Here is a 17,561-nt window from a genome sequence, read left to right as displayed (position 1 = left end):
CCCCTATTTCTGGCCTGTACCCCAGCTCTTGTATGCATAAATAAATAAAATCGTTAAAAAAATAAGAGTGCAATCTTGTCTTCCCTAAAGGCCGCAGTTTCTGGTCTCCCCTGTCCCTCCTTATGCTGGTCCACTACACACTAGAAAGAACTTATTTATGAAGTACCAAGTTGAGTTTTTGCAGGGAAGGAAGGGCATGACACAGTTAACTTTCCTAAGAGAGCTGACTGTTGCATAGCCAGCTGGCAGAAATAACCCACCGGGAATTCGGGAGCTCAAAGGTTTTCTTTTTTTAAATTTATTTATATTGTAGTGGCAGGATGGGCCACTGAGCAGGTTTTCTATAATCTGGCAGATGGGTAAAGGAGTCCTGGAGACCTCGGCGGCTTTCTCAAACTTTTATTGAGCTTTACATGCATTGCAGCAACCAGGTACATGGCAGGCAGGGGTGCCAGGGGGCCAGGAGGCAGGTAGGCCTGCAAGTCCCTGGCATGTCTTCACCCTGGCCTTCTCTGGCTTTCTTTCTCCCCTTCTCTGTCCTGCCTTTTCTGCTTCTGCTACTCTCGGTGACTACCTCAATACGCCTCCCACTGCTCACGGAAGTAAACAACACAATAATGTAACATCCACACTGCTGCACAGCCATCACCACCTTCTACCTGGGGAACTTTTCCATCTCAAAATGAAGCTCTATACTCATTAAACAATAACTTTTTTTCTCCTTCCTTTAGTCCTACAACTGCAGTAACAACAGCAGGTGCCCCATCAGGCAGGGCAATCCTTACGGTGGGAGGTCAGAAAAGCCTGAAAACCAATTACCCTACCTACATCGTTTACATCATTGCTCATTTTGTACAATGTTTGCCTTCTCTTCTCACGTGTAGTCCCCCTGAAATTCCCACCACCATACCCGAGCACCATCACCATGGTCCCCCTGTTCCTCGCTCCCCTTTTGATCCCTTTCTCGCCCCCTTCCCTGCAGAATATTAGAGTTGCCTGTTAATTTTATTATTTTTTCCTCTGATCCCTTCTTTCCTAAAAGGTTCCCCCCCCCCCACCTCCCCCAGAGTTCAGATGCTACTAGACCAACTTTACGCAGCCTCGAGTCCCCCCAACCTTGGGGATGAATCTGGGACTCGCTGACTTGGACACTGGCCGCCCCCGGCTCGCGCGCCACCGGGTGGCTCCTCCCGCCGCCTCCCCCAGGCCGGGACCGTTTGCAGCTCTTTGTTGCGCACGGGGAGAACCCCGAACCCAACAGCCGCCGAGCAGTCGCCCAGCTCGAGGCCCGCGGGCGCGCTGCGGGCGCGCGCGGGTGGGGAATGTGGAGCCCAGGGGTCGTCAACTGGGTTCGGATGGAGACCCGGGCAATGGCTCCGGGGCATGCGCCACCGCGGCCGTTGGGAGAAGCAAAACCGACGCCCAGGGGCCAGGAGCCTGGCGCAATGGGTCTGCGCGCCCGGCGCGCCTGGCACGGCGAGGGGACCCCGCGGCCGCACCGGGAGGGCCCGCGGCGCAGGTGCGCGGCGCAGGTGTGGCCGCCGGCGGGTAACGTCGCGTGCGCGGGCGTCGGGGGCGGGCCCGCAGGTGCGTGCGGCGGCGGCTCTGCGCGACCCGCTAGGCTTGCGCCTCTGCTGCTGCACCTGGACGTGCCTGGGACGCGCAGGTAACAGGTGGGGCGGCCCATGTTCTATGGAGGCCGTAACCTTGGCTCCCACGAGGAGTGCGGATTCCGAGTTAGGAGGACAACTCAAAAGTCACCTGCCCACGTTGTAGACTGAATTTTTTTTTTATAAATTTTATTTTTATATTCCCCATACAATTGCAACCCCCCCATTCTGACCCCAATCCCTCCCCTCCCGCCCCCCACCCCCCAAAAAGTGTCTCTGGTTCATAGTTTTTTGTTGATTTTGATTTTCACTTTCTTATAGTTATTCTTTTTCCTGGTCCCTTATTTAAGTTTTCTAGATTCCTGATATGAGTGAGACCATCCGGTATTTTTCTTTTTCTTTCTGGCTTATTTCGCTGAGCATGATCCCTTCCAGCGCCATCCATGTTGCTGCAAATTGCATGTGTTTATCTTTTTTGAATGCTGAGTAATATTCCATGGTGTATATGGACCACATCTTCTTGATCCAGTCATCTATTTTGGGGCATTTGGGCTGTAGACTGAATTTTATTTGAATCAGGCGTGCAATAGAAAAACCAAGGTTTAAATTTAAATGGCTAAGTGAATTTTACTGTATCAGTTCTTTTCCCTGGACATTTCATTTTGCCCCATGTATGAAGGGGTACTGGAAAGCCATCTGAGCGAGCGTGAGAGCCTTAGTGAGAGTCTGAACCCACAGGGGGGTTCAATTTGTATCCAATTAAACTAGTAAGTACAAGGAAAGAATGCAGGTTACTACTTTCAGTTGGGTTTGGCTTAGAGAGAAAAATTATTAATGCTCTGCGAGCCTCTTTGCTACTGTCTGAAACAGTACTTATTTTTTGGCTATTGTCTGAAATTGTACTTATGGAATAAATTCTGTGGATTAAATGCTAGCACATAAAGACAAGGGAGAGAACCTGCGCTCCCCCTCCTATTGATTTAAGCTGCTGTTTCTTTCAGGTTTGCGCTTGTAAAAACTGCAATATTGTGTACAGCCGAGTCATTGCTGATTCATACAGCTTGAAGGTTACGTCTGTGTTTGTGTTTCAACAAAACCTGGAAACAAGATGGAAGAAAACAATTTAGAGGTAATACTGCCCTTCTTAACTGCTCCTGTGGCTCCCAAGAGTTATCTCCACAATATACCGGGAGGTACTTACAAGCAAAAGCCCTCACAGTTAGCTCCTGGCATTTCTGGGGGGGTTGGGTGTTGGTTGAGTTAAACAGGCATCTACATAGGTGAAATTCCACTTTTGGTGTAAAGTGAACTAAGTGTTTTTATCATCAGTTGATATTTTAAATAAAAAAATCTACTTTAAAACACCCTAATGTATTTTTTTACTGTTAATGTGCTTTTTGGATCACATGGGGATTTTTCCTGCAGATTCTGCTTGAGGAGGTGTAGGGGGAAGCCCAGGACTCTGCATGTCTAAGAAATATCCTGAGGAAGTTGCCATTGATTTGGGAACCACATTTACAGTATTTAGGCTTAGATCTGTACTGTCCAGTGGTTAGCCAGTTACTACACATGGCTATGGAGGACTTGGAACATGCCAGTGAGGAACTGAACTTTTAAATTAAAAAACTAAGCACTCAATTTCATTATTGGGGAAGTTTTAAGAGTGTTTGGAATAACTTGGGTATGTGAATCTAGTGGTTTATATAAATCTTTTGAAATCCAAGTACAGATCAGGTGGTTCTGATTGGACATTGATGCCTAAGTGTGAAATATACACTGGATTTTGAAGATATATGAAAAATAAGAATCTTTTTCATGTTGAAATGATACAGATATGTTGGGTTCAGTAAAATATTACAATTATATCTTAAAACATTTTGAACACATTGAATATATGAATTGAATATATGTGTATTAACAATTTTATTTATTGATGCATACAAGAACTGAGGTGTAGACCAGAGGTGCGGGGGGTGAGATGATTCACCAGAGACAGAATGGGGAGCAGAACAGGCAGATCTGAAAGACACTGCTGAGGGGAGCAGCAGGTGAGACAGAGGTTTGCTGACCATGTGGGTCAGCTCCCTGGTTGGAGATCTGCAGTGGCTGCCTGTAGCTCTATAGATAGTACTGAGACTTAACCCCTTGTGCCACCAGGGAGGCCCAAATTGCATATATATTTTGTTTCTGTTGGACATTACTCTGGGTACTTAAAATGCCTTTTGGACTCTATTTCTTTATTACTGGTATTTAGGAACAGCAGTAAATAGTTATGGATTAATCATATAATTCCATTTTTAGTTTTTTTTTTATTGAAGTAAGATCGATTTACAACATTATATATGATTTGAAGCTATAGGATAACCCCCTTAGGTGTTGTTAAAACACAACACCCATCACCATAATTTCTTTCTTTCTAGTGGAATCATATGAAAAATGAATTCTAACACTTGTAAAAAGGCCTTTATTTTAAAAAAGAAGCGTTTGTTTAGGGCTATTGCAATCAGAGCTTTGCAGCAGGGGAGAGAGATTAGGCTTCACTCCAAACACAGCAAGGTCAGCCGGGAATTTGTAGCCTATATGCAGAGTGATCGGTCAGTGGATGAAAAGTATTAAGAGGAGACATCAAGGGTTTGGGGAATCCTTGCTGAAGACAGGCCAGGGGGATAAGATATCACGGATGGGGAATAAAGAATTGCATCAGCTATAGTTTGATCTGATGTTGAAAGTAGTGAATGCTGTCCAAAGTGAATTAGCAGAATTCTTACTAAACCGAGCTATGGAAAGACAGGGTGAAGTCCAGGCAGAGGCCTAGAGAGAAGAGGACCTAACTTCATTTTGATCAAGGGGATTGTTGGCTATTAGCAGTTTCCAGCCTTCTTCTCACCTGCACTACAGCCTTTGGCTTGTGGGTAGTAGACTTGCAACTACTTTATTAAACGTATACATAACTAATTTTCTTTTCAACTGACTCTAAGCTATAGGAAGTATAAAGCCAGATTCTTAATTAAAAGGAGTGAGAGGAGGCTTGGATGAACTGTGGAAGAAATGCAGTGCTATCTAATGATTTTAGGTCACAAATGGGTTGGAATGGCCAACATGTTCTACAAGGGGGTGGGGGAGGAAAGCTCTTTTTTCCCTTATTAACTCCTGAAGTTATTTTTTTGTTGTTGTTTGTAAACTTTCAGGGCAATAGTGTGATACATGATAATTTTGAAGAAGTTCCCAGAAAGAAGGTAATTGAGTTTAAACCTCCATTATACAGACAGCGTTACTACTTTGTTAAAAATTTGGTGAATCAACATAAACCCAAGAAGGTATGTATTTCTTTTTCTGAATAATTATTGAGACTGATGAAATATTTCATCAAATACTAATTCTTAAGGACATAGTAAATAGGCAGGGACTATTAGAATCTCTAAGGTCTTGTACGCTGTGTAATCCCTCTAGTTACTCTAAGATCACCTTGCTCTAGAAGGCTTTGCTACTCAGCTGCTGGTGTGGGTGAGCCTGGGGTGACTGGGGCGAGGTGTGGAGTCCTTGGCATCCTCTCTTGCTTTGTAACAAAGCTTCATGATCAGTCTCAGCTATGCTGTGTCCCCACTGAATGCTGTCTGTAATACCCCCTTTCTGTATCAGTGCTGAGTGCATTTCCTAGGGCCACTGTGCTTCAAAGGCTAGTCCAGTGGACATCTGAATTCGCCAGAGAAGGTTATAGGGTGAAGAATGATAGACTTCTTTTTTTTTTAAATTAATTTATTTATACAAGCACTGGGTACAGTCAGAAATGCAGGAGGGTGAGAGAATTCACCAGAGTCAGAGTGGAGAGCAGAGCAGGCAGACTGACAAAGTACACTGCTGAGGGGAGCGGTGGGCGGCAGGAGAGGTCTGTGCGCCTTGTGGGACCCTTACCCAGCGACCAGGGATGGAACCGGCACTGCAGAGGCTGCGGACAGCTTTGCAACCCAGCGTTCAACTGCTGCGCCACCAGGGAGGCCCAGAATGATAGACTTCTTAAGGAAAATGATTGTTAGTTTAATTTTCTCTAATGTGTTCTATAGTTAAAATTTACAAACTTCTCTTTTTTTGCTAGGTTATTTGCAGTTATTGATGTGGTTCATAGATTGTTACTAGTATAGTTTCAGCTCAGTTCCTACTTGGAGGAAAATTGGATGTACTACATAAAAAGTAGTGCTGTTTGATGCCCCCTAAGGTTACCATTTTCTTTCTGAAACTAACTTTTATTTTCTAATTGTCTGTTCCCCTTCTCCAGAGTCCGTGAATATCCTTGCCTCAAAAACCAATATTAATGAATGTGACCAAGGGTAGAACTTTTAGATCCATTGCAAGACTACCTAGTATGTTCAAGGAACAGGTTCTGTGGTTAAACACATTTGAGGAGAAATTAGGTTAAATATGATTGAATGTACCTTTATTACTAAGATGGAGTATGAATTTTCCACAGGGGGATTAGCAGTATTTCCTGGAAAATAGCTGGCAAATGCTGCAGAATTCATGATCTTGATTTTACAAAGTGGGTGTAGGGTAAATGATTTTCAGGCTTTTCTGCCCTCCCACCATTAATTAGGATTGCACACCTGGTAGTGAGCTCCTGTGTTCTGTTACATTGTTATATTCAATTGTATTGTTTACTTCTGTGGGCCATGGCTGCAGTATTGATGTATTTGCCAAGAGAAACAGAGGCAGGCAAGAGAACTCCAGAGAGCCCAGTAAAGAGTGAAGATTGCCTGGGCTAGGGAGGCCTAATGGCCTCCTACCCCCTGCCCCCACCCTCTGCCTGCTGTGTACCTGGTTGCCACACTGCATGTAAAACCTCAATAAACAGCTGAGAAAGCCACCGAGGGCTTCAGGACTGTCCTTTGCCGGTCTGCTTGGATCATAAAGATAGCAGCTCTGTGCTCTTCCTGGCACTACAGTGGGGTTGAAATTAATTTTGAGCTAAACCTCATTCTGTTTTAGTTTTAACCCTTTGAAAACCTCTGTATTTGTGCATTTCAAGACTATACATGGATTGTTTCTCACCTGGTATCCTGAAATAGTTTATAACTCCAGATTTCTGCTTAAGATTAGAGGCAACTATCCTTGAAGCTGATTGGGGATATCTCTTTATATGTGGATACTTTCATATGTTTGTTTTATTTTCATTTGTCTTTTTCTCCCATAATGGAGTTCAGAATTTAGATAATTCCTCTATGGTTAGTGATGGCTTTATTGTATGATTTGGAAAACCAGATTTAATAAAAAATGTATAAGAATGCATATGAAGATAGATTAAGGAAATTAGATTAACAGACTTGTGTGTATGAATTGTGAAGGACTGGTCAAGGTCAGCCTTCTGTTCTGATAACTGGTAGATACCCTTATTGGTCTAAAATTCATGAAGTTGCTCAGAGGGACACAGTTTCCTCTCCTGGGATACCTGCTTTCTGTGTAGCAGTGTGCCGGGCCAGGCCCCTCAGCTACATGATTCCCACCTGAATAAGAGGAGTTTCTTATAATGTTACAGCAGAAATTCTGCCAGGAAACCAAGCAGCACTCAGAGAGGAAGAGGGAAGTTCTTTATTAATGCTGGTGGGCTCAGAGGAGATCCTTCTCCAAAGCCTGAGCCCCAAGCAATTAGGCAACAGGATGTTTATTGCCTAAAGCAGGGGTACATTATCAATTTAAACCAGCTGGGATACAGAGGCAGGAGACTTCTAACCGGTTATCTGGGATGTATGAGTCAGGCTTGTGGCCTTGAGACCCTTTATCACTTGTTCCCTGAAACTTTAAAGTCTATAGTCTTTGTTTCAACATAACTTTAGACATTTTCCACATCAGTGGAATTGTAAATACTCTTTTGGTAGGTCATGGGAAATTAATAGGACTTATTTTTGCCTCCCATGTTTATACTGTCTCAGATTAATTTCTTTTTTGTGTACTTTTTTCTATCAAAAGATCCTTCCATATAATGGTTTTTTCCTGATAGTGATGCCATCTCAAAAATTTTTTTTAAAAATCATATTTAACTTTTCTGACTCTCAGTGTCTATAAAATAACATTCTGACTTGTCTACAGGTTGCAGACTTGGGGTGTGGTGATACGTCACTCATATGGATGTTAAAATTCCACAGTTGCATTGAACTGCTTGTTGGAGTAGATATTGATGAAGATAAATTACAATGGAAAGGGTAATACCTACTTACTGAAAGAACTGTGTATTAATCTAAAACTAGGGACACTGTTCAGTATACTTAGAGGGAATATTGTATAATACAACTTGTTTTAAAAAACTGGCACTCTTAGAGTCTCTACCTCACCAGGCGACTGTGTTATATCACTAAAATTGGCTGTGTACATTGTGAATAATGCCTGCATTTTATTCTGCCAATGCAGAAAGTATAACCTCAATTAAATGCTTATTATAGTCAAAGCATTGCAAATTCCATCTCAAATGGCAAGGTTTAATCATTTTAATGCCGGACACCCTAATAATTTACAGCAGAGGACTTAAATTGTCCTGAGTACTGGGTGAAGACCCCAGAGCTCCGTTTTCAAATTTAAACAAAAGCAGCTCTTCAGTCTTTGCCTGCCTATCTGCCTGCCTGCCTATCTATTTGTTGGTCTCTCTCTCTGACTACCTACCTACCTACCTACCTACCTACCTATCAATTATCTGACTTCCACATATTGTTTCAAGAATATCTTCTCAATAGCAAAGAATTGAAAATCACTGATCCAAAGTGAACTGGGAAGCCTAAAGTATTAACAATAAGAGCAATGTCAAATATTCAAAATTTTCTTGTTATTGGCCTGTTCTTCCCAGAGGGGAAGTTACTGTAAGACGTGGTGCTTTTAACACATCATGGGAAATAGACCATGTCAGACTTCTCAGTATGGGTAGAAGATAATTATCAGAACCGCAGAGTTCTATTAATAGATTGTTGTGTTCAAATGTTCCTTACTCTTCAATAACGCTTTTGCCAGGAGTAAATTGTCTCCATTTATGGGTGATTTCCTAAGTCCCCGGGATCTGAATTTGACTATAACCTTGTATCATGGTTCTGCTGTGGAGAGAGATTCTCGTTTGCTGGGATTTGATTTGATAACATGTATTGAATTGTAAGTATAAAACTAATTCTGACTGTATAAAGTCAATTGAAAAATCTAATTAGTTTGGATAATTTAGTGCCCTAAATAGATATTTAAGTTATAATGTTAATTTTTATTTGTAAAGAAAATTGCTAGTCGGTTTGGACTGGCTTTTTGCCGGGCTTTTTTCAGCCTTTTGTGTGGAAGTGATTTCAGATTTACAGATAAGTTTCAAAAAGAATAAATGGACTAGAGATACCCATATACCCTTTATCCAGATTCATGTATTGTGAACATTTCCCTCATTTTCACACCTGTGGTCCCTCTTCCTTTCCCCCCTCCACACACACAGTTTTCTTTTCTGAACCATGTAAGGGTAGGTTTTCCCCATAATGACACTTTACCCATAATAAATTAAGTGCATATGTCTTAAGGGGTATTCAATAACCAGTGCCCCCTTCCCTCATTGTGGTTTTGATTTGCTTTTCCCTAATGATTAGGTGGCCATCTTTTTCATATGCCTAATGGCCATTTATATTTCTTTACAGAAATTGACAAATCTGTTGCCCATTTTTTAATCAGGTTGTTTAGTGTTGTTGAATTGTCAGCAGTTCTTTATATATTCTGGATACTAACCCCTCCTGAGATATGATTTGTGAATATTTTCTCCCATTCCTGTATTCTCAATGTTTCTATCTTGGATAATACAGGAAATAGTATAATTTAGTAACTTTTGCTAAATACTGTTCGGTAACAGGCATGATACTCTTTTTTTTTTTTTTCTCTTCAGTTGAATTTAACTTCTCAAAACTTGCTGTCTTGTTTCTCCTCTATTTAGTGTTTCAAAACTTCAAATTCAATGTAGGTTGAATTTTTTTTTTTTTAAAACAGCATTCTACTTTATACTGCTTCCCACTTCCCGAGATTATCATCTAGGTCATTTGATTTAAAGTGGATTTCCTGCCACAGAACCTTACTCTCTGTTCTTTGTCATAATATTTCTTCCTCCTTATTCATGTCTTTATTTATTTTATTATTCTTTACTATAAGTCCAGGGAACACAGCGAAGACCAAAGTAGTTGGATAAGGGGGCACTGTGGGCAAAGGGGAGAGTAAAAATATAGGAAGAATTATTTCAGGTTACTCATGTACTATTGTATGTTGAAAGGAGGGGTAAATCAAATAGAGATAGAAATGGTTTTGCTAATCAATTAGGAAAATACTTGCAAGTGAAGCTAGAGTTTACTATGTCTTTCCCATTCACCATTTCAGGATAGAACATTTGGATTCAGAAGACCTGACCAGGTTTCCTAAAGTTGTATTTGGATACTTATCTCCATCTATGGTCGTTATCAGCACTCCAAACTCTGAATTCAACCCCCTTTTTCCTGCAGTAACTCTAAGAGATGCTGATCACAAATTTGAGTGGAATAGAATGCAGTTTCAGACCTGGTGAGTTCATAGTGTTTCTTTATATTTGTTTGGTTTTTGGAATCCCATGGGAGTTTTAAAAGTCCTATGAAAAATTTTTTCCCCTTTAAGAAATGTTTAAGCAAGCAGCACCTCATCTTTATTTCATTTATTTTTATTTATTTTTTCTTTTTTTAAAAAATTTATTTATTTATATATACAAGCACTGGGTACAGTCAGAAGCGCGGGAGGGTGAGAGAATTCACCAGAGCCAGAGCGGGGAGCAGAGCAGGCAGAAGGACCAAAGTACACTGCTGAGGGGAGCAGCGGGCGGCAGGAGAGGTCTGCGTGCCATGTGGGACCCTCCTCCGGGGCCGGGGAGCAGCTGGGGATCGAACCAGCGCCACAGAGGCCACGGGCAGCTTCGCAACCCAGCGCTCAACCGCTGCACCACCGGGGAGGCCCTCATTTATTTTTAAAGAATGAGGTTTTTTTTTAAAGATTTACTTTTATTTATTTATGCATACAAGATCTGGGGAATAGGCCAGAGGTGCAGAGGTGAAAGGATACACCAGAGACAGAGTGGGGAGCAGAATAGGTGGATCTATTGAAATACACTGCTGAGGGGAGCAGTGGGCAGGACAAGAGAGGTCTGCTGTGCCATATCTGGGTTAGCTCCTTGGCCAGGGATTGAACTCAGACCATAGTGAGACTTAATCCCTAGGCAACCAGGGAGGCCTATACTGGGGCAGCGGGGTTGGGGTGGGGGTGGGGGAGGAACATTGTTTTCACTGGAAATTGCTTATTTACCAACAACTCCAAATTTACAAAAATGATTTTTCTCCTTTGACTTCAGGGCTTTAGATGTAGCAAATCGCTACAATTACTCTGTGGAATTTACTGGTGTAGGGGAACCACCAGCCGGAGCTGAGGAGGTGGGCTACTGCACCCAGATAGGGATCTTCCAGAAAAACGGAACAGAGACGACTGAAACCTGTGCTTCAGAGCAGTGCAGAGAACATATTTACAAAGCTGTGAGTATCCTTTGTGAGGTCTCTCTCAGGACGGGGGAGGAAGTGCATTATCTGAAGGGTGAAGTGTTTTTTCGATTCCCTAATGTAGATATAAGTGTAAATGACCTTATTTTAAGCTTGACTCTTGGGGAGTCCTTCGTACCCCACAATTGCTGTGAGAGTTTGTCCACTGCAACCCGTGAGACGCTCTGGTCTCTTGCCACATCTCAAAGAATAGCAGAGAGAATATTCTGCTGGTGTCTTAGAACATGCTTGAGCAGTTTGGGCCAGTGCCCCCTGCTCCCCTCTCTCCACCTTTTCTCTCTCTTGGCATTGTCAGCGTGCAGGAGAAAAGCCAGCAGAGATTCCTGCACGGCTTGGCTCAGGAAATGACCTTGGGAACTGAGCCTCCACGCTTCTCAGACCTTCTTGGTTAAGGACATGAAGAATGGATGCATTTCCCTTTTCGCTGATGACTCCCCCCAACCCCCACTATTATCCTCTATTATCAAGTGGGAGTGCTGGGTTGGTGTGAATTGGTGGAAACCTGGGAGACTTATTAGAATTTTGAAAGCAAATCAGAGAGTAAATATTCGTGGGTCCAACATTTGACTCCCATTGTAATTGTGGCATTTACCATTAACAGTAGGGGTTTGACATACGTCCATACACTTAATTCCTTTTTTTTCCTTTATTTTAATCACTTTCTTTCTTGGCATGTAATCATAGAAAAAGTTCAAGATTAGAAGTATTTCACTCTTCATGTTTCTTTTTTTACTGAGGTAATAATATTGCTTTCAGAGGTATAGGCTCACATCCTTCAGATGTATATTTCACACCACACCTACCCTCAAAGCACTCACAGTCCTCTACCGTGGCCCATTGGGCCCCCCCCCCCCAATAATATGCTCTCTGTCCTCCACTTTCTTCTCTGGCAGTCTCAGTTCTATAGTCAGATTTATAGGGTTTGTTATTAGTTTGTTGCTCTGCCCCTTTGTTTTGTTTCTCTATCTTCCACATCCAATTGACACCATCGGTATGTGTCTGTCTCCTCATTTATTTCACTTTGCATATTCCCTCCAGTGCCATCCATGTTGGTTCAAAGGCAAGAGTTCATCTTTTTTTTTTTTTTTTTTTTATAGCTGATAGTATTCCATTGTGTATATACACCACATTTTCTTAATTCACTTACTTGTCCTTGGGTACTTACTTAGGCTGTTTCCATAATTTTCTATTGTAAATAGGGCTGCAAAGGACACAGGATTACATATTCCCCTTTGAGTTAGTGTTTTTGCATTTTGGGGGGTAGACACCTAGGATGGAATTGCTGGATCGTACGGTAGGCCTATTTTCAGTATTTTGAAAAACCTCAGGACAGTTTTCCATAGGGACTAGACAGTCTACATTCTCACCAGCAGCATAAGAATGTTCCTTTTTCTCTGCATCCTTGCCAACACTTCATGCAGTTAATTTTTAATATGGAGAAAGTTACTAAAGGTTTTGAAAATTTTCCTACATGCCAAGTGTTTTCTTTTCTTCTTCAGGTCTTTACTGCCTCGTACCCAAGTTTACAGCAAAAAAGATTCCGCCAACTCGTGTTGATTAATGAAGTGTTCCGAGAAATCCAAAGCATGAGACGTAAATTTGTCCAGAGTCTGAAACCAGAGGCTGAGAAGGAATTGGATCACAAGTCAAAAGCCACCGGTCACTCAAAGACCTGCATCGCACTCGTGGGGCCAGTCTTCACAGAGGCTGAAAAAACCAACATAGAGAAGTCGCCCAAACCTTTCTGTGTTGGAAATAAGTTTTATGTACCCCTGGAGAGGCTTCTCGCTTATCCCAAGGTGAACCGCTTGTGTGATAACATAGAGGCCTTGAAAATGCTCATTGCTGACTCAGTGAGGTTGAACAGCGATGGGTCTGCAGTGAAGGTTGATCTGACTGACGAGGTTGATAATTACTGAGCCTTCCTTTTTTCCTGAAATTCAGGGTCTTGTAAGAGTTGGGCTCATTTAGAGTTTAAACTTTTCGTGTAGTCATGATTCAAGTAACTTACTTTTGAATTTACTTGGCTAACCTTGTTGCTGGGTTTTGTTTTTTTTTTAAAGTATCTATACATATTTTTTGGCAGGGGGTAAGGGTTTGTTAATAATGTTCTTGGTTATATGTGTTTTTGTGTTCAGTCATTTTTGAAAGTACATTAAAAAGGTTTAAAGAAAATTGTGTTTAAAACCTTTTCCTAGGTGCCAGGAGTAGCTTTAACATTTTTCTAGGAGACTTCGTGTCCTTTGGGCTAGATTCTGACCTGTAATACTTAGCCTCAAACTTCATACAAAACAGCAATGCATGTTTCTTTCTTTTTTTTTTTTTAATAGAGGCATGTTTTATTTATTTTATTATTTGTTTGTTTGTTTTGTTTATACAAGCACTGGGTACAGTCAGAAGCGCGGGAGGGTGAGAGAATTCACCAGAGCCAGAGCGGGGAGCAGAGCCGGCAGAAGGACCGAAGTACACTGCTGAGGGGAGCAGCGGGCGGCAGGAGAGGTCTGCGCGCCATGCGGGACCCTCCTCCGGGGTCGGGGAGCAGCCGGGGATCGAACCGGCACCGCAGAGGCCGCAGGCGGCTTCGCAACCCAGCGCTCAACTGCTGCGCCACCAGGGAGGCCCGCATGTTTCTTTTTTAATTCATTTATTTTTATACAAGAACTGGGGTACAGGCCAGATGTGTGGAAGGGTGAGAGGATTCACCAGAGACAGAGTGGGGAGCAGAACAGGCAGACTGACGAAATACACTGCTGAGGGGAGCAGCAGGCAAGACAGGAGAGGTCTGCTTTGCCATATGGGATTCTCGCTGGCCGGCCGGGATCGAACCCATGCTGCAGAGGCTGTGGACAGCTTCACAGTGTGGCGCGCAACCGCCTGCACCAGCAGGGAGGCCCCTGCGTGTTTTTGAATGGAAAGAAATCTCATGACATAAACATCACTCATATCTTTTGAACATCTTTTTCTATGGGAACTTGCTGATTTAGCAGTGGGCTAAATGAGACTTCTTTTTTTAAAGATTTATTTACTTATACAAGAACTGGGGTATAGGTCAGAGGCACGGGAGGGCGCGAGGACTCACCAGAGACAGTGGGGAGCAGAACAGGCAGATGGACTGAAAACACTGCTGAGGGGTGCAGCAAGTGAGACAGGAGAGGTCTACTGTGCCATGTAGGTAGCTCCCTGGCCACCCGGCCAGGAATCAAACCAGCAATGCAGAGGCTGTGGACAGCTTCACAGCACTGCGCTCAACCTGCTGCACCACCGGGAAGACATTTCTTAGCCCTGGGAGCTCAGAGGTAAGCTGACCAGCCACGGGCCTCTGCCTTCCTAGCTACCCGTATGTCGATCTGGCCATTCATTGTGCTTGGCAAGCCCCTCAGAGACAGAGGTGGGTGTTTGCGCTTTAGCTACCACTTGCATGTTCCAAACCAGCAGAAAGAGGGGAAAAAGGACAGAAAGGGACAGAGTGCACGTTGGTTCTCTAGGAAGGCTTGCTGCAAGTTGTGACATAAAAATGCTGTTTCTGGTTGACCAGGTTGAAGTGTCAGGAAGCACCTTGCGGCAAGGGAAGCTGGGAAGTGTAGTCTTTGGTTCTGGGAGGTGATGTGCCCCCTGGGTGATCTGGCAGATGAGAAAGGACATTGAAGCAACCAGTCAGTAGCAACCAGCCACAAAAAAAACCAGCCACAACTGGAATATCCTGAGTAACCTGAAACAGGCTGTGCAGAGCTGGTGCTTGGGAAAGGCTCCTGGGTCTAATTCTTGAGTTGGGTTTTGAAGGGTTAGTAATTAAGTAGATGGGCAGTAGATTGGTGAGGGGAGAGGGCACAAAGGGATTCTGGAGCAGAACAGTCTGTGATTCATATCACTACTGTTAACCAGCTCTTGTCTTATTTTTTTTTTAAGATTTATTTTTATTTATGCATAAAAGAACTGGGGTATAGGCCAGAGGTGCAGGGCGGGGGGTGGGGTATGAGAGGATTCACCAGAAGCAGAGTGGGGAACAGAACAGGTAGATTGACTGCAATACACTGCTGTGGGGAGCAGCGGGTGGGTCAGGAGAGGTCTGTTGTGCCATGTGGGATACCTCCCTGGCTGGGGATTGAACTTGTGCTGCAGTGGCTACGGATGCTTCATAGTGCTGTGTCTTAACCCCTTGCACCACCAGGGAGGCCCCTTAACTCCTTAAATTTCATAGATAGCTCTACCACATTCCCTAACCCCTTATCCTTATGTGAACAGTCTTTGGCTTCAGTTCTCTGTTACACTTACATTGATTCTTTCCTCCTTCTCAGTGCATGTGGTGGAGGGGTTTGCACTTCTTCCCCATCTCACCCTCACCTCACCCCCTCAAAAGGCCCTCAGTTTGTCTTCATTTTTCTAGACCGCTGTACAACTTTACCTTAGGGCTTCTCTCTTATTGCTCCTCTCTGCTAGAGCCAACACTTCAAGCCAAGGCTAGCTCTTGCTCCACAATTATCCATTAACTTCACTCAAGCTTAATCCCTCCTGGCAGCCTTAAAATGCTTGTGGCTGTGTGGGTGATGGAGCCTCTGTCATGGCTCTGCAGCTCCTGTATCTACATACTACGTGCGATTTGTCTTTACACCTTGATACAGACTTTGCTTTGCACAATTACAGGTTCATTAATGTTCCAGGCCAGGGGTTAACAAATGGTCTTGTTGGGTCAGGTAACTGTGTGAGCTGAAGTGGAAAAGCAGCTGTAGATAGTATATAAACGAGTGTATGTGGCTGTATTCCACAAAAATACTATGTAATAAAAAAGGTAGCTGCTGGAGTTTGTCTGTAATTTGCAGACCCTTGCTCTAACTAAAAAGCCAATTACTCTTACTCTTCAACAGCACAGAAATGGAGGTTTTTAAAGGGGAAAAAATTGAAGACTTGAATTCCAACCGCTCTAAATGCAACCCAATTTGGGCTTGCTAGGAGAAATTTTAGCCCACTGGTATATATAACAGGTTCAATAACCACATCATAGAGATGTAAGCACTATGTAGAGGACAGTGTTCCATCCCAAATAGCTGTGTTAACTTTAGGTGGGTTGTTAGACAATTTCACTATCTGTTCTGGATAATAAGCATCATCCTTGCATCCAGGCAGCCAGTTTTCACAGCTATGCATATTGTGGACCTACAAAGTGAACACAATTCTGTAAGAGTCCTTCTGAGACAGAAGGATCCAATCCCTTGTTATGTACCTAAGGAAACCAGGACACCAAGTCTAACAAAAAGCAGGTTTATTGTATCGGTACTTGGCTCATCTGGATTTACAGCCAAAGGCCGAGCCCCTGTCAAGGAAGTTATGGGCTTCTATATACATTTCATCTTGTACTGGGTGGGTTAACATTGTAACTGTTCAAGGTCAAACATGACACCAGTTACAGTCCAAGAAATGTGGTAGGTTGCTTATCACAGCACCCAGGGGTGCCCAGCTCAGGCGTCTTGCTTCACCCTGATTGTTTATTTTAGAGCAGAACAGTGACCCTCCTACACTTTGCATTATAGACTCTCTCTCTCTCTCTGTAGAGTGAGTTGTTAGTAGTTGCTGGTCAGGTTTTTGGTCTTACATGTAGGGAGTGTGGCCATCTGCTGCGTTGGGAGTGATCTCCAGCCCCTGCTGTTGAACTTGACTTTGCTCTCCCTCCCTTCCCTGCAGTATCCACATTCTTCTTGCACTTCTATCAGCTGGCTGGCCAATCCTTTCTTATGCTGCTCTACATTTCTAAGAATTTTCCAGGAGCTTCCTGAGAAGGGAGCTATAAAAGGAATTTAAAAAAATCCTTGAAAGTTTATCCTCTTTTCACATAGGATATATCAGTTATAAGCTTGAGATGAAAATTGTCTTTTAAAATCATTTTCCAGGGCCTCCCCTGGTGGCGCAGTGGTTGAGTGCTGGGCTGAGAGGCTGCCCACAGCCTCTGCAGCGCCGGTTTGTTTGCCGGCGAGGGTCCCACAAGAAAAAAAAAAACTTTTCCATTAGGTGCACTGCATATTATTACTAGGCTCTATTTATAATTTTTTTAAATACAATTTTTTCCTTTATTTTCTTGTTGGAGAACTCTACTAGTTATATATTATACCTTAAATGTTGGGTAGAGCAGTTCTGCTGCTTTTATGAAACTAGGGTTAAGTACTGAATTTAGGTCATGTGGTTTGAGAAGGCGTTGCTTCTACATGAGAAACACCTCATTTCTTAAAATGAGGCTAAAACTTCACCTACAGATGTTTGAAATCTTGATTGCTACCTTTCCCCTAGTCTCCCTCCAAAAACCCCCAAAATGCCAAAAACTAGTACCCTATCAGCTCCCTCCAAAAGCCCCTAAAATGCCAAAACCAACCCTGTATTTTTAAAATAATAACCTGGACAATTT

At 43.1% G+C, this 17,561-nt stretch overlaps 1 protein-coding gene across 1 annotated transcript; it reads left to right on the top strand.

Annotated features, from left to right (window-relative positions):
- Positions 1-1,445: 1,445 nt before the first annotated feature.
- HENMT1 (HEN methyltransferase 1) lies at positions 1,446-13,089 on the top strand (the record flags this gene model as incomplete). The annotated part of the gene is made up of 8 exons (XM_084242442.1): positions 1,446-1,666; positions 2,647-2,677; positions 4,799-4,927; positions 7,689-7,801; positions 8,598-8,732; positions 9,975-10,154; positions 10,969-11,146; positions 12,670-13,089. 8 exons carry the CDS (start codon positions 1,446-1,448, stop codon positions 13,087-13,089), a joined length of 1,407 nt encoding a protein of 468 aa, XP_084098568.1.
- Between the last annotated feature and the right edge of the window lie 4,472 nt (positions 13,090-17,561).

This window comes from Talpa europaea (assembly GCF_964194135.1).
Source record: "Talpa europaea genome assembly, chromosome: 9".
Taxonomy (NCBI): Eukaryota; Metazoa; Chordata; class Mammalia; order Eulipotyphla; family Talpidae; genus Talpa; species Talpa europaea.
Note: the sequence above shows the minus strand (reverse complement) of the source record. Positions and strands in the feature narration are given on the sequence as shown.